At 37.8% G+C, this 23,781-nt stretch overlaps 1 protein-coding gene across 6 annotated transcripts in view; it reads right to left on the bottom strand.

Moving 5' to 3' along the window:
• cacna1ba (calcium channel, voltage-dependent, N type, alpha 1B subunit, a) overlaps positions 1-23,781 on the bottom strand; it is a 139,068-nt gene that overhangs the window by 19,406 nt on the left and 95,881 nt on the right. For 5 of the 6 annotated variants that reach the window (XM_067438880.1, XM_067438881.1, XM_067438882.1 and 2 more), the window contains 10 exons: positions 23,599-23,658; positions 21,638-21,744; positions 11,048-11,144; positions 8,795-8,955; positions 7,816-7,953; positions 7,099-7,300; positions 5,716-5,880; positions 4,798-4,908; positions 3,187-3,270; positions 313-429 (listed from right to left, as the gene is read on the bottom strand). In XM_067438880.1, coding sequence (XP_067294981.1) covers positions 313-429; positions 3,187-3,270; positions 4,798-4,908; positions 5,716-5,880; positions 7,099-7,300; positions 7,816-7,953; positions 8,795-8,955; positions 11,048-11,144; positions 21,638-21,744; positions 23,599-23,658 — 1,242 coding nt within the window. Of the gene's footprint in view, positions 1-312; positions 430-3,186; positions 3,271-4,797; positions 4,909-5,715; positions 5,881-7,098; positions 7,301-7,815; positions 7,954-8,794; positions 8,956-11,047; positions 11,145-13,549; positions 13,571-21,637; positions 21,745-23,598; positions 23,659-23,781 lie in introns of all 6 variants that reach the window. The other variant, XM_067438879.1, reaches the window with a different exon arrangement.

The following is a 23,781-nucleotide window of genomic DNA, read 5'->3' as shown; positions in this document are numbered from 1 at the left end:
TGTTGCCATGCAGTCAAAATGTTTCGGGACAACGTGCACTAGGCATTTAGTGAATCACAACACACTGGGCCAGCTAAACAATCAGAGCCAATTGTGTATTTCTGAGGGAGGGGCTTCATAAAACCAGGAACTCATCGTTTTTACGAGAAGGGTGTAGTGGTGTAGAATAAATGTAAAATATGTGAAAAATTATGCAGTTTTTTTTTTTAAACAAGAATGGACAAGAATGTAACAGTGCACCCCAACAACACAATCGAGCCTTCAAAAAAACCAGCCTTCAACAATGAATGTCGAGTCAGTTTATTTAGTTACCTTAAAGGATTGGACGAATGTCCAGAGCAGGATGCGAATGGTGTATCCCTGCCGGAGGAGCTTGATTAGTCTGGCTGCTCTGAAGAGCCTCAGGAAACTCAAGTTCAGCAGACGGTCCTGTGGGAATACAGGGTTTGTCCAATTGAAAATGTATTTCTATTAATTTGTTCCTTCAGCACTCTATTGCCCAGTTTCACGGACAAGGCTTAAGCTTGTTCCAGGCTAAAATACACGTTTGATCTTTTTTTACTGAAAGCAATGTGTACTGACATATCTTGTGTACTGACATATCTACTGACTGTCCAAAAATATCAAAAACTATGACTTTATTTAGCATTGTCTTCTCTTCTGTGTTCCTCCAAAAAAGATTCAAACGGTTCATGAATCAGTGATTCGATCAATGACACGCCAATGTCACGTGATTTCAGCAGTTCAGATCGCGTCAAACTGCCAAACTGCTGAAATCACGTGACATTGGTGACCCGAATCATTGATCGAATCACTGATTCATGAACCGTTTTAATCTTTTTGGAGGAACACGGAAGAGAAGACAATGCTGAAGTCATAGTTTTTTATATTTTTGGACCAAAATGTATTTTTGATGCTTCAAGAGATTCTAATCAACCAACTGCTGTCACATATGGACTACTTTGATGATGTTTTTATTCCCTTTCTGGACATGGACAGTAAAAGTGGGCATAGACTGCATATACTCTGGGACTAAAATATAAAATATCTTAAACTGTGTTCCGATGATGAACGGAGGTCTTACGGGTGAGGAACGACATTAGGGTGAGTCATTAATGACATCAATTTCAGTTTTGGGTGAACTAACCCTTTAACTAAGGATTAGATTAAGGATTAGATCAGGATTAGATTAAAACTAATCCTGGCTTAATCTAAGCCCTATCTGTGAAACCAGGCCTTTATTTCATCCCTCATACCGCTCAATAACATCAGGTTTGTATTTTTGAATCCTAAAACATGCATTACATTATTTTAAAATCCTTAATTAGATTGTCCACACCTAAATTAAAATTCTGTCATCATTTACTCACTCTCATGCCACTTCATACTTGTATGCTTTTCTTTCATCTGCTGAACACACAGAAAGATATTTTGCAGAATGTTGGTAACAGTTTCGGTTCCCATTGACTGACTATTTTATTTTTGTCAATACAGTGGAAGCCAATAGACCTTATTCAAAGCAAAGCCATCTTTGATTTTTAACGTGAATGAAAGCGAAGCTGTGAGGGAGAGACATACATGTCTTCAGGGCTGTACTCTTATTTAATGCGTTTTTAGATTGTGATCAACGAGCATTATTCAAATGACTCTGTACACAATTGGATAGTCCTTCACCAATCAGACCACAAGAGGTGTGATCAATGGGCAACGACCCATCACTTCTCTATCTGTCATCGAGTTAAATTTGCCAATAGCATGCCAGGTGGATTAGCCAGTCTGTGATTAGTTTCCGCAAAAGTGTAACAGAAAAAGTAGAAATGAATGTAAAGGTTTCCAGACTGAGATGCAGGACGAATCAAATCGCCAGAAGATCAGGTTGGGTTTACCCAGTCTACTAAATAAGGTTGATGGGCACTAACATTCTTCAAAATATCTTATTTTGTATTCCACAAAAGAAAGAAAGTCATACAGGGTTGGAATGACATGAGGGTGAATAAATGATGACGGAACTTAAATTTTTGGTTGGACTATCCCTTTAATCTTAAAAGGTCTCAAATTTCTTCACACTGAACCTGATTTTAATCTGAGAAGTTTCCCCCCCTAACGCAGGGTCTCTCAAACTATATTTGATTTGTTTAACTTTTTATGTGAACACTATTATAATGCTATATATAATACTATTATAATAATATTAGACATACATATAAAACATTATTGAAATGTTAATTTAAAACCGTAGGAGGTTCTTTAAGTATATTTTAGGCCAAAAAAGATTGGAAATCCCTGCATTAACACATCCAGACCTTTTAAAAAATGAACACCGGATTCAGTGTAAAAAAATTATTGTGGGATATTTTAGTGATTGTGTCAAGTAAGGTGTGTTCTTGGATCACAACATTTTGTTGATCCTAAAACAAACATGGCTGACAATCCAGACAAAAATATATCGGATCAACATGGATGTCGATCCATGGTAAGAAGTAGTGAACCCTAGTGACATCAAATAAGACCTATTTAATACATATTCAGCAGAAAACCATAAGGGTTATTGTGAAAAATGATGGTGCATTATCTTCAGTAAAGGTGAACCTTTAATAAGGGAGAAACTTAAGATGTGCCATATACAGTTGGTCTGCTTTCTATTCCAGCAGGGTGGGATAGACAAAAGATCAAAGACAAGAGAGCAACTCACCGTTGTCTATACATGAAGATGTTAAATCGTGGCAGGAGCAAGCCAAGATTTGGGTGAAGACATTTAAGGAACACAGGAAAACAAAAACAGCCATCACGCACAAATATAGTTACAGAACAAACACAATTACCATCAGTAGCAGCTTTTGACAATGACAGACATCAAGACATACAGAATTAAACAACATAAGACTTGTGAACATCATAAACACAAATCAAAGCCACGAACTAGTGATTTGGTCAATGTGAGCATTACCAAATGGATTTAGTTACTTTATTACTGTCAATTTATCCAAAAAAACAAACAAAAACACATAGCTCTTCTCCTTCTGTTCCTGAGCTAGAGCCAAAACTGGGATGGTTATCCAGCTCATCATCATCTTTGTTTGTGGTTTGGTTCTCAGCCTATCTCTGCTGTTTGGTATTACACTTGGTCTAGCTCTTAGACTCTTCTCTAATAGAGCTCAAACACAGAGCTCAGTGCCGCCCACTTACCTTAATCTCAGTGACTAAGATGTCAGTGATGCTGCCCAGCACAGTCACAAAGTCAAACACATTCCAGGCATCTTTGAGGTAATTCTGAGAGGAAGAGAATTAGAGAGATAACTCAGGGACAGGCTGGAGAGCTTACAATTTCACACTCTAGCATAGGAACATTTTACTGTGAATTAAAGGATTAGTTCACCCAAAACGAAAAATTCTGTCACCATATACTCACCCTCATGATGTTCCTTATTTTATTCCGTGAAAAAAAAAAAAGGAAAAAAAAAAGAGATATTTATGTCTAAGCTGCTCTTTTCCATACAAAGAATGTGGCTGGCGATCACAGCTACTATGATTTTCAGTGAATCTGCACCTCAAAAGCGACCAAGTTTTGTTTTGGGGTGAAATATTCCTTTAATATGCTTTAAAGGTGTCATGAACTGGCTTTTATAATTTTTTAATACTGTTGTCTGAGGTCAACTAACTACGTTTGTGTGTTTTTTACATTCAAAAACATCATAACTGATAAGTATTAGGCTATTTTCTACACTGATTTTGAGGCTCTCTCCTGAACGCTCGGTTTTGATGAGTGTGCCGCATTGGAGACTTGGAAGTAAACTCCCACGGATAGAATTGGAGAAGATTTGCATATTTAATCAGCTTCAGCGCCGCTGTCAGTTCAGTTCATATGGGGGAGGGATTGTTTTGAAAGCTGCAAACGGAATGATTACCGGTAACGGTTAACGTCTTTATCAAACAAACACAATTATTTATTTCGCCCATTGATTGGAATATTATTTTTGTAGTACTTAGCCCGGCCGATCGGTGGATATAAGCACGAACTGTGTGGACACACACACGTGTGAGTGCGTGCCCAGATCAATATTTATTATTTCAATATTTGAGATTCACCGGCCTGCCGACGGGCATACATTTTGGTAGCCCGTCTGAAAAACACATAGCCCGGGACTACTATTACATATAAAAAAGATGTTTTACTCACATAAGTGTGTTGCACCATTCCTGTCGGATCCAATATAGAAGGCACAGCATTGTGTTTTAATCTCAATATCTCTGCAAATCCAGCATCGATCTGAGACTTGTTTACAAATTATTTTGCAGTGAAATGAAGCGAACACGTACAATGTCTTCGTGAGCTGGAACTTCATTAAAAATAAGTGAAGCATCACACATTCCTAATATTATGATCCAAAGGAAGCTTATGCACTTATGCGACTGTGTTCTTCCACAATATCTTGCTATCTTCTTCGGCATGTTTATTGCTGCTGGTTAGCGTGCTCCGAACAGCTCCATAAGTCGGTGGGGGGTGGGGGCTACTGAATTAGACTTGCTTATTATTCTGTAAGGCGGTGTTTCGCAACACGATGATGTCAAGTTGCGCACATGATCGTTTTCTGGGCCTGGTGTCTATAAAATCTTTTCTTTGACTAAAAATTATGTTTTCAGCTCTGAAAATTACAGGATATTCTTATATTACCATGACCTTTTATATATCAAAAGCTCAAGGGAAAGTAGCTTTCTCAGTTCATCACCCCTTTAAGGTTTAGCTCTTTTTGACCCGAAGTGCATAATATGGTTAAGGGTATCAGTGATAATACTTACCAAGGGGCCGAAAGCAATAATCTTGAGAACACACTCCATTGAAAAGAGAGCAGTGAAGACAATGTTGAGATACTTGAGCATTGCATCGTAAGAGTCAGGCGCCCCATGGAACTGCAGGTATAAGAAGACAAAAGGGAAATGGTGGATTTTATTCTAAAGTGAGATGAGTAGGGAACACTGAAAAAGTAGTACATTTTAGTTTTCATTACAAAAATTTGCCAATTTTTACCCACAAAACCATAATTTGCCTGGATTGTTTTACTTTTGAGTTTCTTTTGATGTAATTGTCATTCTCAATGGTGATTATCTATAGATTTTCCTTACTGTAATGAAGAAATTATTTAGCATATTATAGTAGAAATTATTATTTAAATTAGTACAAAAATATGATTTTTTTACACACAACTTTATGTTTTAAAACTGTCTCATGCTCACCAAGGCTATATTTATTTTATCAAATGCAGTAAAAAGAGATAAAATATATTGTATAAAAACTTTTTGTATGTTAAATGTAATTTATTACTGTGATGTTAAAGGTGAATGTTCAGCAGTTATTACTCCACTCTTCAAAAACATGCAATACACTGATCTGGATAGCATATCCAAATAAAACATAGGAAATAATAGGGAAAAATAGGGAAAAACATTTCTGTTATTTCAGTTTTACCGTTGTGTGATGCTGTGATTTTTTTTCCAGGATTTTTTTGGTGAATATAATGTTTAAAAGCTCAATAAACGGATTTATTCCTTTCAATATTAATAATAATAACAGTCTTACTGATCTCAGACTTCTGAATGCTACTGTAAATATTTTTTATGAATCACTAAATGGTTAGAAAATGTGCAAAATTAATGAAACATTCACAGCTGTAACTCTCCAAGGACTCTACTGTTACTGAAGAAAAATGGCAGAATGACCTTCATCATAAGCACCACGGTGTTGAGAGCAATCATGATCATGATGGAGTACTCAAATGGTGGAGAGACCACAAACTTCCACAAGCGGTACTGAAAGGAATGCTGGTTCTGTGGCATATAGCGGGTCAGTGGTTTGGCATTGATAGCAAAGTCGATGCAGGCTCTCTGAGAGGAGAAATGGCAAAAGAGGAATTAATTCACAATACAGGTTAAAGTCACATTTTCTTTCTCATAATCACAATTAATCAGAAATGACATAAAAAGAGCAACGACTGTGGAAGATATAGTTAAACCTGTGGAAGAACAAGAAAATAGACTCGTAATTGAGCTGATATTTTTCTGGCTGTTTTGTTCTGAATGTTGATGCTAAATGACTTCTCCTGAGGTCTGGGTTTTTACCAGTTTGTGCGTCATGTTAGGCTGGCATATGGAGAGGGAGAAAGTGAAACAGCACAGGCTCTGCAGACGACTGGGCCCGTCTAATAGGGCCTCAGAGGAAATGGGGCAGGAACATCTTGCTGACTGTTCTTCCATGGGGCTGGCGGTTTTTGTGTGTGTCTTTAGACACTGTGTGTCGCTGAATGTATATCTGTTTCTGAGTATGTGTTTAGGTGTGTGTGTGGTCCGCCTCAGGCACATGCATTAATCCTGTCAAAATTCTACCTGGACACCTGCAGCTGTTACCATGGATGACTTCACTGTAGGTACCGTATCAAATCACTAAACAGGAAAAAACTCCTGCATGTTTGTAAGAGGAAGATTAAAGTTTGCCTCTGTATCTCTAACCGTCAGCCTAAAAGCAGCATTCTTTTTTAAAATATTTTGTTGAAATCTAAACTAAGTGAACTAAAAATAAGTTTTTAGTTCACTTAGTTAGTATATATAGAAGTCATATAAAAAAAATTATATTCTATATAAAGTATAATTTGTACTAATTACTTTTTACCACACCTGCCAAATGCAAGTGAAATTAGCAAATTATTATATGATATTATATGATATATGCTATGATATTATATCATATATCATATCATATCGTATCATATCATATCATATTGCATTATATATCAAATTAAATAAATATATATTATTTTGTCTTAACTATTTTTTTTTCTCAGGTATAACTGGACCTGACATAATGTAATAACAAAATTGTAATATAATATTATGTTGCTTTATTTTGTGTACCAGTTTATAGCTAAATAATAAATTGACTGCATTTATATAACGCTTTCAACAGACCCTATGGCCATCCAAAGCTTTACATTTTTGCCTCACATTAATTTATAGCTATATTTTTCCACAGGGTAGGATTTCAAGAATGAGTTTGTTAAATATCATGAATTTGAGGGGTGACCATATCTGAACAATATTTAGTCCTACCTCATTCTTCTCCAGACTGCACTCTGACAGGGCTTTATCACCCTGTTCCTGGAATGTGATGATTATCAAGGCCACAAAAATGTTGACAAAGAAGAAGGGGAAAACTACAAAGTAGACCACATAGAAAATGGACATTTCAATGCGGTAGCCTGGACTGGGCCCCTGGTCCTCAAATGTGGCGTCTACAGAGTGCTTCAAAACCCTGTGAGAACACAACGTTACACCATTACACCAACTTTACAAATACACTGAAATAGTCGAATTAAATGATTAAAACCTGAAAGGGCAGGGAGGAAAACACTTGCTCAACAGATAAAGAACAAGCTTGTGAACAACTCATAAAAATAAAATCACAGACAATTACAATAGCTTGTCCAGCACATTAACATGTTTAGCTGTGAGTTTGGGCTGATGCTGATTCATGAACGTCTGCCTACTCTGCCTCTTGAGAGCTGTGCTCTACCAGTATACACAGATCCTCAAAGAGCACCACTTCAAACTGATTATGGCCTTTAAAGTGAACGAATAAAAGGCTACTGAGTGGGTCAGAGGACACACAGGAAGTGTTTGAAGAGGACAGAAGCTTTTATGGGTTTCTAATCCCTACAAAACATACTAAATAGCAAATAGTTCTACTATATTTACCAAATATACCAATATACCATCAAATCGGAGATATAAATGTAATAAGGGACCATGACATGTCTGCTGACTTACGTGGGCCACCCTTCGCCAGTAGAAACAGTGAAAAGCGTGAGAAACGCCCATAGCACATTGTCATAGTGGAACTCATATTTCCTCCATTCCCTTGGCTGGGCCGCTACGTCGTCCTTATCATAATCCAGAAAAAGCCCTCTAAATACACAAAGACAATGACAACAGAGGCAGAATATACTATAAATCAATTTTCAAATCACTACTTAATTGAACCTTGTGCAATCGCCACACACACTCCGAAAAAAATAAAAATAAAATAATAAGTTTAAAGTATAACTGTTTATAAATGATTCACAAAAGGCAAATTAGTAAGTATTTTGGAACTGAATATAATTTTCATAATTTTCTTTCATAACATAAAGAAATATACAACATACAAAAATGTCCACGAATTTCCCAGCATTTACTTATTTTGTTTAACTTTCCATGGCTTGTTTTTAAAATTCCATGATAGTTTTGAAAGCATCAAAACTATTACCAGAGGTTCCATAGTTAGAACATAATACATTTATATTTTCTCCACTTCTTTCAGCATGGGTTTGGACAGTACTTATGTGGGCCTGCATGTGCAGTGTGCTCCTGTACTAGGGTATGTTTACACAACTACGATGTACTAAAAACTGAAAAAAAATGTCCTTTGTGCTTTCGCGGACAGACAGCAGTATTGTCAAAATGATCCCAATTCACATGGATCCGTGAAAACAACTATGCTGTAATATGCATGCAAGGACAGTAGTCGGCAATGTGGCAATGTCATTTTGTAAAGAAACACTTTAGTCTATAGATTAAACCTGTAATACGCATGGCATGACGTCAATTTCACAAATTTGCGTTTTTTTGTTGTTGTAGTTTACACACAGAAACAGTAACGGTATCGTTCTCAAAAACTTCACTTCAATCAATAGCCAGAACGCATACAAAGTTTTCTGTTTTTAGTTGAAAATGATGCGGTGTAAATGTCCTCTTAATCCCACTCTACCTGCAGTCTTTCTCCAGGCCCTTGGACTCGTCTGTGCAGTAGAAAAACTTGCCCTTGAAGAGCTGCACAGCAATGACAGCGAAGATGAACATGAACAGGATGTAGACAATGAGGATATTCAACACGTTCTTCAGGGAGTTCACCACACAGTCGAACACGGCCTAAGAGAGAGCAGACACACATACAAATACACTCTTGATGATTTCCAATCAACTCCAGTCATAACTCTGAATGCAGACTTAGAATAATCAATGTTTAATTATCCACACCTGGAGTGCTTACAGGTGTTTATAAGGCTCTAGCTCTCACTGTGAAGAACACAGCAGGCGTCCAGCATTATGTGCGACAGTGATAGGCAATACATTTATTTTTGATATGATGCCAAGTAACATAAAGGGCAATACTGTTGATTTTACCAATTGATAACTCTATTGAATGGAATGGTTTTATGATTTCTGATGATAAAATAGTTAATTATCGCAATTTAATAATATATTTGAAATACATCATTAATTACACAATTACACAGTAATTACAGAACAGAAACAATTTTTCAGAATTTTTTAATTAAAAAATAAATTTGTAAACACTTGAAAGAGAAATAATACTTGACTACACAACTTTTTTCATTTCAAAGTTTATGAGACTCTTTAATTAATTTGTTTGCTTTTGTGTTTCTATCTAGAAATGTTTTAATGGTCTACACTCGTGTCCTGAAGGAATCACATTAGGGTTTTTTTGTCCATAGCCCTGCAATGTGTTAAAAATTACTACAAACCTAACTTTGACTAATAAACCAATCAGAAATAAGACCACTGATAGGTGAAGTGAATAACACTGATTATGGCACCTGTTAGTTGAAGGGATATCTTAGGCAGCAAATTAACTTTTTGTCCTCAAAGTTGATGAGAAGTAGGAAAAATGGGCAAGCATAAGGATTTGTGGGAGTTTGACATGGGCCAAATTGTGATGGCTAGATGACTGGGTCAGAGCATCTCCAAAACTGCAGCTCCAGTGGGGAGTTCCCGGTCTGCAGTGGTCAGTATCTATCAAAAGTGGTCCAAGGAAGGAACAATGGTGAACCGGCGACAGGGTTAGGGGGTGCACATGGGGAGTGAAGCTGGTCCGTGTGGGCCGATCAAACAGACAAGCTACTGTAGCTCAAATTGCTCAAGAAGTTAAGGTGTCAAAATACACAGTGCATCGAAGTTTGTTGCATATGGGTCTGCATAGCCACAGACCAGTCAGGTTGCCCATGTTAACCCCTGTCCACTACTGAAAGTGCCAACAGTGGGCACGTGAGCATCAAAACAGGAACTCGGAGCGATAGAGCTAATCATGTTCCACCTACCTAAGCATTGTTGCAGACCACGTACACCCTTTCATGGAAACGGTATTCCCTGGTGGCTGTGGCCTCTTTCAGCATGATAACGCCACAAAGTTACAATGGTTCAGGAATGGTTTGAGGAGCACAACGAGTTAGAGGTGTTGACTTGGCCTACAAATTCCCCAGATCTCAATCCAACTGAGCATCTGTGGGATGTGCTGAACAAACAATTCCGATCCATGGAGGCCTTTGCTTCCAAGCAAACTCTGGTGCGGTTTTACAGAAATATGAATGCAACACGGACACCAAAGACATCTAAGTGAACCAAAAAGAGAACAAGATGTCACCATATGGGACCTTAAAATGGGACCTTTTTCTCGTCATAGGAGCTACATTGCCCATTATTATTCAGTACTGGCATCAGAAACTCCATCTCCTTACAGCAGATCTTTGTTTGTGTGTAATGGAGGAATTCCTGGCGCTGTTTTTACACATTTAATAAACTATTTTGCAAGTTCTTCGCTGAATGCCATGATACATATGCACATACAAGAAGCGCTTTTAAGCCCAGCAAACAGCATTGTTTTGATGTTCAATTTTCATCTCACCATTATTTTTGTTTAAATATATCTTTAGGTTCTGTCTTAAAAAAGACTAAACACTAAAGCAATTTCTGAAGGATCATGTGACACTGAAGTCTGGAGTTATGGCTGCTGAAAATTCAGCGTTGTCATCACAGAAAATAAATGACATTTTAAAATATATTCAAATAGAAAATAGTCACTTTATTAAATAAACTATTACAGTTTTTACTGTATTTTTAAATCAATAAAATGCAGCCTGTAGCACACAAGATACTTAAAAAAAAACTTTGATCTTCCCTTAACAGTGACAGCTGAATTAATGAACTGCAACGAAATATGTACCTTCAGTTTTGGTAGCCGTTTAATGGTCTTCAGAGGTCGCAAGACTCGCAACACCCTCAGGGACTTGATAGTGTTGATGTCCTTGCCCTTGGTTCCTCTATACGAGTCAAAACAAGTGAAGAGTCAGTAAACTCAGGATCAATCACATGCCGTAGTCAGCCTTCTTCAAAGCATTCATACAAACCCAGACAAAACACATGAGAATACGAGTAAACATGATGTAAATGTTCCTTTGGTTAAAATATCAATAATGTGGTACTAACTGACACTAGACTAAACATACTCACCTTTCTATGTTGACAAACACAGCTAAATCTCTAACAAATGAGCATGTTTTTGTGTCATAGCTTTAGATCACTGCACTAATGGATTGGTGTTATTTCACAAAAGCACATGCTTTGGTGACAGAGTATGAAATACATTGCATGCATGTAAAATAGTTAATACCTCTGCACTAAATGCCCTCTATCAGAAACGTTAGCCTGTTATTGAATGATATAGTATTAGCATTATTCATGCATAAAATAAGAAAGGCAACATGGATTCAATCCAAATGCTGCTATGCATCAGATTCTAACACAACAACACACCACCAATGATAACAAAGAAACCGCACCCTGAAAAAAGGGCATTGTTTCTTTTCAGGAACCAATGCTGTTTTGAGGTTATCAAGCTGACATGCTTCAGATGTGTCAACTTGATTAACGGACTGCATAGATTTGAATACAGTGCATGTATTCATTAAAAAGAGCTTACAGCAAGAAAAAAAAGAGGAATGCTAAATAAAATGTTATAAAAAAGTTATTTCACCCTTAATGAAAAGAGCAGTCTTCAGCAGAAATCAGTCATGCTTTAGCTCCTAAATGCTCAAATCATAACCGCCAAGCTTACAATGTCATTTAATGAAGTAACTGCAAGGACAAGCATAGTCGATAACTGAATCATGAGGAAATACTCCATGATCGTATGAAATAACTGAAGCCCTTCGCATTATATCTAATGCAGGCAAAGAGCAAACTGAATCATAATATTTGTGAGACATCCCATTCATTCAAATAACCTTCACTAAGCCCCTATTTTAATGCAGGGCATGTTTTTTTGTTTTTTGGATGTCTGACAAAATAAACTGCAGATAAATTACTATTTCTGTACTGATTCATTTCCCCAATTATCTTATGTTACAATACAACTAATTATTACACGGCTCTCTGTATTACTAGATTCTGATTGGTTAATGGACATTTTGCGGCCAGATATTTCCTGCCATCGCTCATGGCAATACTGTACATCAATCCTCTTAAACCGCCGCAGTCTCTTGTATCCCACCACAGACTTACAGTATCTGCAAAAGCAACTGGCATCATCTTGCATCTAAGTTATTGACCATAGAAAAAATTACCTTGGAGGACTTTTAATATTGGTAAAGTGTATGTATTAGTGCTTGACTGATTGTTTTATACTATTTCTTTCTTCTTAGCCAAACATTCAGGCAAAACAAAATAATTTAAACTATTCAAATTGCAAATATTTAATATCCACCTATGTATTTATTTGGTAAGCAGCCGTGTAATAAGCGATATGATGTACAGTAAATCTGTCATTATCATTTGTATTAGTTTGCAGGTACCGTTTAGTTCTTCCAGTGCAGCAATGGAAGAGAGAACAACAGAATATCTGAGAGGTCATTTCGCATCTCATTTATTCACGGTCTCTTACTTCGATAAAGCAAGGCTTTGGCAGGTGTATGATTGGTGCTGACAGATGAATCAGCAGAAAATAACTTCAAGAAATTATTGTGAAAATGCTTACAATAGAAAAATCCCCAAGCAGTGATTCCCCTCCATTGCACATAGACATGTTTCAAAAACAAATGACCTTCAACTACAACAGACCTTTCCATGTGCAAGCGCAAGTGGTATTACATATGCAGATGTCTAGCATTTACAATAATGAACAAATTTACATCTTCCCCCTTAGAAAGCGCCAAAGTCTTCTCACACATGCACAGTCCATACATTCTTCTAAAAATCCAATGAACACCAATCTAACAGCCAATCAGCAGAGACCTTACAGCATGTTCACTAATTAGCATGGTGAAGTTACTCCTTTGGCCCAATCAGAGGGCTCAACAAGGTCATGCAACTCCACCCATGCTCCCTGATGCACATTAGTCTAGCATGCAATTACTGTACAGGGCTTGATGTTTATCCCCCAAACCCACTACAAACTATAAAGAGCCTCAATAACATCCCACTGGACACCCTGGTAACTTTCACAGGACCCCAGATGACAATTATGGAGGAGAAATGCTGTCTCACATCAATACAACATTCACTAAGAGGTTCTGATGAAAGCTATCAGTGTTATTGTAGAGGCTCCAACCCTGTACAGACACTCTCACTCCACTAATATGTAGTGACAGTAATTATCCCAGTCAGCCCGGGAAAATGAAGAATAGAGGAGATTTATCAAGGAGAAGAGAGAATATTGGGGGTTCCCCACCTGTTAACGCTTTGATGTGATCTAATGAATGAGAAGAACACAAAGCAAAAAGCAAAACATTATGACAAAGTACCTCCGCACTTACAGTAAACCACATCATCCTTTCAGAACATTGCACATAATATTTCAATGAGAATGAAAGATTGAACTTTTACAAGCGCCATTACGTTCCTTTGTGAGACTAAAACAGGAGCCATAATGGCTTTGATGACTGTATGCTGGAGAAATAGGAAATTATGGGTGTGTTTTTAGGGCAAATGTTTCAGAATCTGGCAAAAAGAAGGAAGAAGCTTTGTATTGTGGGAGAAACAGACACTTCCAACTGCCGTTCATGTCTTTAAAGGATGTAACAGAATGACAGCTTCTTTTGCAGGAGTCACCAGAGACAGCTGTAGGAGAGATGAAGGGTACACTTGACAGAGAGGGTACATCCGAGGGTGGATCTGAAAACCAGCACAATCAAGATCGGGAGCGAATACTAAGACATGCCAATCTATAAGAGATGGTGCAGCCATAGATCAGTCCTGATCTGATTCATATCACTCTTATGAATCCTGAGTATGGTTGAAAGATGCCATAACATGGTTATAAACCTAAAAGGTATAGCATTACAGTTATACTTAATTATATAAATGTTATTTTTGGTCAGTTGGCACATGGGCAAAATGTTATGTCTAGGGATGCATCTTGGTATCATATCGTTTATAGGGTTGTAATATTTTATATTTTTGATTTATCTGTAGATATTTGATGTATATCATTTGATATTGGATATTTTATTGTTTATTTCCCACATTTTAAATTTAGATTCTTTTTTTTGTCCATCATCTAACAGAAGTTGTTATTTAATAACACTGTTAGATTGCATTTTAAGCTAAAATTAGATTTTCAAAATGAATAACCATTATACCCACACACAGATAAAAGTGGTGTCAAAATTGTACATTTAGGTTTATAACAGCTTGTTACTGGGGCAGTATCCTTAAAATGACATCTTTTTTACCTCAAAAAAGGTTCATTTATTTGTACTCTAAGGTACTAATATACATCTTTTAGGTGTAACAAAAAAGGAACAAAGATGTCCTTTTATAGGGGTGATGAACTGAGAAATCAAGTTTCCCTTGAGCTTTTGATATACAAAAGGCCATGGTAATATAAGAATATCCTGTAAGTTTCAGAGCTGAAAAATTCATTGTTGCAAATGTAAAGATTTTATAGACAACAGGTCCAGAAAACGATCATGTGCGCATATTTACGTCATCGAGTGACGGAATAACACCTCTATAGAATAATAAGCACGCCTAATTCAGTAGCCCCGCTAACCGACTCATGGAGCTGTTCGGAGCACGCTAACCAGCAGCAATAAACATGCCGAAGAAGATAGCAAGATATTGTGGAAGAAGACAGTCACTGCATAAGCTTCCTTCGGATCCTAATATTAGGAATGTGTGATACTTCACTTGATCTGGGCGCACACGCATGTGTGTGTGTGTGTGTGTGTGTGTGTGTGTGTGTGTGTGTGTGTGTGTGTGTGTGTGTGTGTGTGTGTGTGTGTGTGTGTGTGTGTGCGTGTGTGTGTGTGTGTGTGTGTGTGCGTGTGTGTGTGTGTGTGTGTGCGCGCACCAAGTACTACAAAAATAATATTCAAATCAATCACGGGTGGATGAGAAATACATCATTGTGTTTGTTTGATAAAGACGTTCACGAGCCCTGTGATCGAGAGAATCATTCTGGTGGCTGAAGCTCATTAAATATGCAAATCTTATCCAATCCTAGCCGTTTACTTCCAAGTCTCCAGTGTGGCACACCCATCAAAACCCAGCGTTCATGAGAGAAACCACACAAACATCATTAGTTGACCTCAGACAACAGTATAAAAAAATTAAAAAGCCAGTTCATGACAACTTCAAGGGTACTGCCCCAGCAACAACTAGTTATAACTCTATTTTACACTTTAACTGTTAAAGATCTGGCCAATCAGAGCAGCCACGTTTTACAATACATCACATTCTCTCACGTGAATCTGAAAACATGCAGAAAGGGCGGCATGAAAATATGTTTGTGTTCTCATGCCTTTCAATTCAATGGAGCTCCGATGTGATGTTTGAAGTGAACAATGTTTCAATCATTGGCCTGAAAAGCCAGACCTGCCCATATATACCACTCCAACACAAGGTCTTTTTTTGATATGATATGACACATGCACTGATCATCCTGTCTGAGGTTACTGTGGGGATTGTCCAGGATGCTATATATTCAGTAAGTACAATAGACCTACTGAGAATGGCAGGAATCTTTAAAAGTAACATAATCAATAGTGTCTGCCTTTCATTACAAAGGAGAATTAAAGGTGCCCTAGAATAAGTTGAAAAAATATGTTAAATTGTTCTCTGATATCTATAGAGGGTATGTGGCTTATTTAAGAGCAAAACATGTCCAGATACAGTTTTAAAGGTCCATTTACAACCCTATAAATTGTCCCTAGGATGTAATGCTCTGTTTTTGCCTTATTTGGAAGAGTCATGAATATTAATGTTGAGCTCTGCTCTGATTGGCTTATTTCAGCCACTCACAGCCCACAGCAGTTCAATTGTTCAGCGAAGCAGCTCATGAGCCCTGACAGAACACAGACAGACTGAATGACACTTTAAGCAGAACATCTCAAATGGAGATTTCTTAAATGCAGCTTACTTGTTTATTGGGGTTTTTGACTAGTTTTTTTTGTCAACAATATTGCATGTTTATATAACATTAGTCACAGTGTAGGCTACGCAGTGACTGTGAAATACAAGCATGCAAAAGCATCATACTTAAGTTCTCAAAAATATAAATATATATTTTTACAAAATGAATAGCCTTGTCAAATGATGACCGTTTTAACTTATATGGTGTAAAAGGTGACGTTTGCTTGAAGGATCGAGTAAACGATCAGTAAGCAACGTATCTATGGTTGTATTTTGTAATACAAAATAATATTAACCTTTGTAATTAGACACACTATTTAGATTTGTATGGTACTTGAAGTTTCCTGTTGTTACTGTACTAGCATCTTGCGTCATCTATACAATGCTGTCTTTCTAAGAAACTTTCAGTTTAATCAGAAATTGTTTAAAGAGTCAATAAGTGGATAAAATCACTACTTACTGCTTGCAGGAATACAGTTGCCACTTTCTACAGTTTAAGACACTGAGTGAAGCTTGCTTTAAATGGGCCAAACAAACAAACGATCTTGTATTAAATTGTTGTGGTATCTGATTATAAACATCAACCATGACTGTTGACATTTTTTATCTGTGGGAAGGGTAGAAAAGTCCTCCCATCCCCTGCACAGCCTGGAACATGACATATGTGTCCATGAGAGCTGCTGTTTTTGCTATCCGCGTGTGATGCTTGTCTACCTGCAGTCCTGATGATTCGGCTGCAGTTCCGCCTGACAATGCACATGTTCGGACATATGCAAATCACTTATTTTTCCGTGGTGTTTTTTCATGCACGAGATTTACATAAGAAATATGAGGCAATGGTGTTTGAGACTCACAGTATGTGATGTCCATGCACTGAACTCTTATTATTTCACGGCGCTGGCAAGGTTAATAAAAAAAATCATTCTAGGGCAACTTTAAATTATATAGAGAAAAAGAATCAACTTAATTTGCTGGAATGCGAGAGTGATGTTATATGATGGATTATGGAGAGGCTGAAACACTGAAGAAGAACCCATGCTTCAACACTTGCCTATGGGGCTAAGCATTATTTGACTCACACAGAGACAGGCAAGAAGATGAACAGTGAAAGGGAGAGACAGAGACAGAAACAGAAACAAAGACACAGAGAGTTAAGGCGTTACCCCATGAAGCTCCTTCAAGCGATCCAAGGCAGAGAGAACAGAGGAAGAGAGGAAAGTCAGTGGCAGCACATCAATTCACTCACGTTTGACACGACTTTGACATGACAACACAGATACAAACATAAAAAAAACGAAACAGGAAGTAGGACAGATTATTCAGTACAGTGCTTTAAAGAGACCCCTTTATTCTGAAGCAATATTTCAAGGTACTTCAACCACTCTCTCTCATTGAAAATGAACTGTGACGTTGCGGGAAACAATTCCTGAGCTCTGATCTCACTCTGACCAAGAAAGTCTTGCTGGTTAAATTAATTAAGAAGCCTGGTGGGGACACCAACAAAACAGTATCCTATTCCAAGGATCCGCATCCAAAGCATGCCAGTAATGGCCAGTGCTGGTCTTATTATCAAATAACAAAATTAAATTCACCCAGATCTACATATATATACACAAATATGATACAAAGAAAATAAGAAAGACATTTCTTGAGACCTTTTATCACAGAGCTGATTTTGACCGTTTCTGGTCTTTATAGTTATGTATCGGGCATTTGAGAGGTTGGTGCAATGGTGCATGTGAAGTCAGAAATCATAACATTATAGCTCTTTTCTATTTCTGTTGAACTAGTAAGTGTTTCTAATAGCAGCTAATAGCATTTCCTTAATACTAAAGCATTGCAATGGCCTATCCATTACTACACAGGAGATGAGCGAACAGCTGATAGTATCAGACAACTTCTTTATTAGCTCCCTCCCTCCCTCACACACACACACATTTTTCAGACTGCATTCTCAAAAGTGCAATAAAGTGATATGAAGTGGCCCACACCTCTGAGAGAAGGACAGGAAGGAAACAACAGATCAGTGGGAGTTGGCTAATCTTAATCAAAGCTTAGTTTTCTTGCAGCATAATGAATAGGTGGAATTTAAAGGGGGGGTGAAATGCTGTTTCATGCATACTGATCTTTTTACACTGTTAAAGACTTGGAATCCCATACTAAACATAGACAAAGTTTCAAAAGTTAAGGTGGACGTTTGATGGGAGTATTTCTTTGTCAAAAATACTACTTCCGGTTAGTCATAAGTTTCGGCAAGTTTTTTGAGATCATGCGTCCCCTTTGACGTTAACGGGGGCGGAATTTCCTTGTATGGGCCTTACGGACAATTCTACCGGAAGCGCGTGAGAGAGAGCGAGGGAGAGAGCGAAAGCAACAGGCTACGCCCATCAAAGCGCTGGCTTGTAGGATGCTAAACAGGTGATATAACCAGTAGCTACTGACTTACCCACTGATAGGCCGGCGGTCGATCTGTATTAGCACTTTCCTCACGCGACGGGCGAATCACTTTCCTCACAGAGCGACTCACTTTCCTCACGCGGCAGGCGAATCACTTTCCTCACTGAGCGAATCACTTTCCTCACAGAGCGACTCACTTTCCTCACGCGGCGGGCGAATCACTTTCCTCACTGAGCGAATCACTTTCCTCACAGAGCGAATCACTTTCCTCACAGAGCGAATCACTTTCCTCACAGAGCGACTCACTTTCCTCACGCGGCGGGCGAATCACTTTCCTCACTGAGCGAATCACTTTCCTCACAGAGCGAATCACTTTCCTCACGCGGCGGGCGAATCACTTTCCTCACTGAGCGAATCACTTTCCTCACAGAGCGAATCACTTTCCTCACAGAGCGACTCACTTTCCTCACTGCAGCGCGCTGCTGCACACGTCATTATTTAGCTCCGCTCACACGACACGCCCCCACCCGCTCGGCTTTTTTCGGAAAGACTCGGAACAGCGCATCTTTCTTATATAATTATAAAAAAAATAAAGACTTTTCGGAGATATGCAGGATGCAATGCTACTCTATAGGTACTCAAGATTGACATGACACTGACTGAAACTGAGTGTTTCACCCCCCCTTTAAAACAAAGTAAATGTCCAGCTTTGAATGTGAATACAAAGATAGATTTAGGGCCCTATTTTAACGATCTGAAACGCAAGTGTCAAAACGCGAAACGCAAGTAACTTTGTGGGCGGGTCTCGGCGCTGTTGCTATTTTCCTGGCGGGATAAATGGCTCTTGCACCCGGCGAAAATCTAAAATGGGTTGGTCTGAAGTAGCTTCATTATTCATAGGTGTGGTTTGGGCGTAACGTGAATAAACCAATCAGAGCGTCATCCAACATTCCCTTTAAAAGCAGGTGCGCAAGTTCCATTATGAATTGCTATTATTATGGCGTATTTACCAGGCGCACGCCAGGAGCGGTTCACAGCCAACGAGACTGATGTTCTTGTAAAAGCAGTGAAAGACAGAGAAGTTGTGTTGTATGGGGATGGGAGAAACCCACCCAAAATAGCGTCGGTTAAACAGTTTTTTCAGTTTTTCAGTCGATTTTTTTCCTGGTTCTTCACGGACAAACCAATTTTTTCAGATGTCCTTATATACATATATGTCTTGCCACTATTGGGCAAACAGGTCTGATCCTTAATTTCTACAATTAGCCTGAATAATTTGTAAGCTAGATTCATGCCTATTTTTTCACATCTTCGTGGGACACCACAATGGTTTCCGTCATCTCACGTATTTATATTTTTTTAGTGTAACAATTTATGATTTGCAAAAATAACTGTTGCATCTGTGTAGATTACATGAGCAAAGTGTATGCGCGTTGTGCACGCTATACATTATGGTCAAGCATGTGGCCCCTAAAATAGCATAATGAACAACGCGCAACGAGCCACTAACTTTAGACTAGGTTTTTTCTGTTCAGTGGCGCAATTGTTTAATGGGACAGCAAAATAGCACCAGGGATTGTTTGCGCCGGAACACGCCTCCTTTTTTGCGCTGAACCGCCCAGGGAGGGCAAGTTCATTCACTAGTTTAGTAACGTGCTTCTGTGGAGGGAAAAGCGCGCTTTGCGCGGGTGCAAAATAGGAATGACACATGCGTCGGTGTACAAAGTCAATTGCGCTGGGTGCAAGATAGGGCACTTAGACACTCTTGTCACAGTGGGAATAAGTGTAGAGCAAGGCATGTGTGCACCAAAGCGTTTTTTTCATACGTTTTTATAACACCATGAGCGTAGTAACAAGGCGCAGAGCAAGTATTTCACGCTCAGTGTTTTTTTTTTTTGCCGCCGAGAGTTTAAAAATGTTCAAATTTGAGTAAAACCAGGCGGCAACCTACCCCAGTTTCTGTTAAAGCCAATACGGATGTAACTTAAACTGCAATTCATTGACAGGCTCCAGAAGGGTGCAAAATCTCATTGAGCCTGATGTTAAAATTCCCAACATTACAGTAGAAAAAAAACATATTTACAGCCCGGTATAAATTCTGTTTTTGGTCTATATGGCTAATTTTGCCCTTCATGACAACTGTGAAGGGGTGAATTTTTTTATAACTCATTCGTTTACGTTATATAAAGCCTTAAATTTCTGCATAATTAAGGGCGTGGCCACTCTGAGTGACAGGTGGATAGCCACTTATTCGCTGTCTGTTAGTCATCGCGTCACCTCAGCTCCACCCATGTCCCGCCTCTTTGCCTATTTTCTGTTATCTGGGCGTGACGCATGATGGCGCACTGGCAAACTCGTCTCTACTTTACGCATTAGAACTGGTCTTCGGAATACTATGGGTGATGTCACGGACACTACATCCATATTTACAGTCTATGAGTAAAACGCAGCACTCATAAATGTCACTCTTCACCCCAGCCGTCTAATCACAGTGTAGAAGGGGCGGGACAAATACAACACCGGCCAACTGCCACATTCTCTGTGTACAATGTCAACAGATGACACAACGAGCATAATAACAGAACAAAAAAATTTAAAACAAGAGCCAGAGAAAATACTTTACATTGTATCAGCATTTTATATAGAAACAAACTATCTCTGAAATGAGATACTAGTAATACTTTCGCGGATGTTACATATCATAACAAGCAGTCTCAGAGTCTCAATTGAAAAAAAACCCCGCTGCGCTGCCAAAATGCCAAAACAGCCAAACAGCGAGGCGTTTTCAGCAGAGTGTCTAGTGTTTTCAGCTGCCTAAAAATGTTTTGGTGGACACGTGACCTAAAACCTTTAAAACAAAGAGATGAGAGTATACGGGCAAATACTTGCAGTAATAGGTGACTCAAATTACAAAGTATTTTAGTCAAGATCAATAATAAAATTCTAACAAAAAGTTTTTGTTAAAAGTGTGATTTATGTAGGTATTAGTAAATGAGAGGCAACTTACGAGAATGCGAATGCCACCAGTGCACCACTGACCACAATGAAGTCCAGAATATTCCACAGATCTCTGAAGTAGGAACCAGGATGCAGCAATAAACCCAAATCCACCATCTTTTCAAAGGAGAAGCATAAATATGAAAGATTATTGAGTGTAGAACCTTGAGACCATCAATAAAGCCATAAAAGCACCATTTTCAGTAACAAATTGCCTATAACAATACATTTTTAAGTATTTTACTGACAGACTTCATATTGCTCACTGTAAGCTATGTTCACATTATTATACAGAGTCCTAGTAAGAGTCTTTTATTGTGAGGAATATGACTTTTGAGTTGCGTACAATAAAAGGTCATAGATATTTGACCGGTTTACTTGTCAAAAGTCTGTCCTTTACTGCTCTGATGAGCGAAAAATTATATAATAATAATAATAATAATAATAATAATAATAATAATAATTCAATAACTTTTCAAACCTTTTTTCTACCTCATCATGTCTGTGTCTATTTGTGTGTACATTTTTTAAGATATGTTCAGTTTTCAAAAAACACATGTCTCGAGAGCCCTATGTTGCACTCCATGTAATTTGTGTTTATGAACACAAGAACACATCCTATGTGAACCATCTTAACTAGACCAAGTAGTTGACCAGTCAATCAGTCAAACCACTGACAGTAAATTATGAAAAATACATCATTTTGCACATGCCTGATATTAATATGGGTCAATGTACTTCACATAGATTGTAACAAAGATAATGGGTAGAAGCTCAGTCTAGGTGCTAATTCCGGGTTTATCACCAGGTTCACTCAGGTGTGTCGGCCAGAACACCACTTAAGGCCAAATTTTCCAGAGAGTGAAATGAAGAGAGGAGAGATAATTCTTTTATTCTGTTTATTCCTTCATCTTTCTTGAGTCAGTTAAAATGTGAGTGTATTTTCGAGTGTGGTTTCTATAAAGAGAGAATGAATAAAAATGAATAAAGGAAACATATATATAAGGATATATATATATATATATATATATATATATATATATATATATATATATATATATATATATATATATATATATATATATATATATATATATATATATATATACACTCATTCCTCCTTAAGCACTAATACACATTACAACATAAAAAAACAGTAGTCAGAAGATGACTATATCTCTTAAACCGCAAAATGTAAGCAGAGAGAAAGTATTCAAACACTTCTCAGATTTTCTACCATGCATTAAGTGACTAATGACGTAGATAGAACTTACTTTCATCTATAATATACTTCAAAGCATCAATAGCGGTCCAGATAATTATATTTAAGAACACCTCACATATTACTCAGCCACAGACTACTTAACATTCATAACAACAAGTACTGAATAAGGTTTAAACATGTCTAAACACGATGTGACCCATTCAACCTGACATACTGAATCAGGTTGACCGAAGCTAGAAAGGAATGCACGAACGTGAATATAATTAACACAACGGTCGTGTAACGACCCTTAAGCTCTTAACTATCATCCATGTCGAATATTAAAAATAACAGCTGACAAAGAAATATAACATCTCGAGTAATGCAACAGATTACTTACTTTTCTCATTCACGCACACTCTGAGGAAAGTGTCACTCAAAATTATAATCTAACCGAATGATCTCTATCGTATTGAATACTTACTGCGTGACAACTGACTGACTGTCTCTATCATACTGCATACTACTGCGTGACGTCAGATATAATATACAAACCAGCGCGCGCTCTTCTACAAGCAATAAATGGGAGTGAAAGTGAAACATAAAGCACATTATGGTCAACTGTATTAAATAATAGCAACACTAACATAACTTTGGGGCCTTTCCTACATAGATAGACTGGCACCAAATATCGACATCTCAGGTCATATGACTTTTGGATCACGTCTCTAGTGAGATAATTAAACACTGTAGTACCACAAAATTACCTTAATGACCATCTCAAATGTGAAAACACCAGTGAAGACATAGTCCAAATACTTCAGGACCTATAAGCGAAGAGTAAAAATGTCATTAGATTATAATCAGTCATTTTGGACATATAGGAAAATGAGGTCAAACACTGATAAAAATCTGCCTTTGAACAGCAAGACCAGTACAGATGAAACATG

This window comes from Pseudorasbora parva, chromosome 3 (genome assembly GCF_024679245.1).
Source record: "Pseudorasbora parva isolate DD20220531a chromosome 3, ASM2467924v1, whole genome shotgun sequence".
In the NCBI taxonomy this organism is placed as follows: domain Eukaryota; kingdom Metazoa; phylum Chordata; class Actinopteri; order Cypriniformes; family Gobionidae; genus Pseudorasbora; species Pseudorasbora parva.
This window is presented reverse-complemented; position numbering and strand designations above follow the sequence as displayed.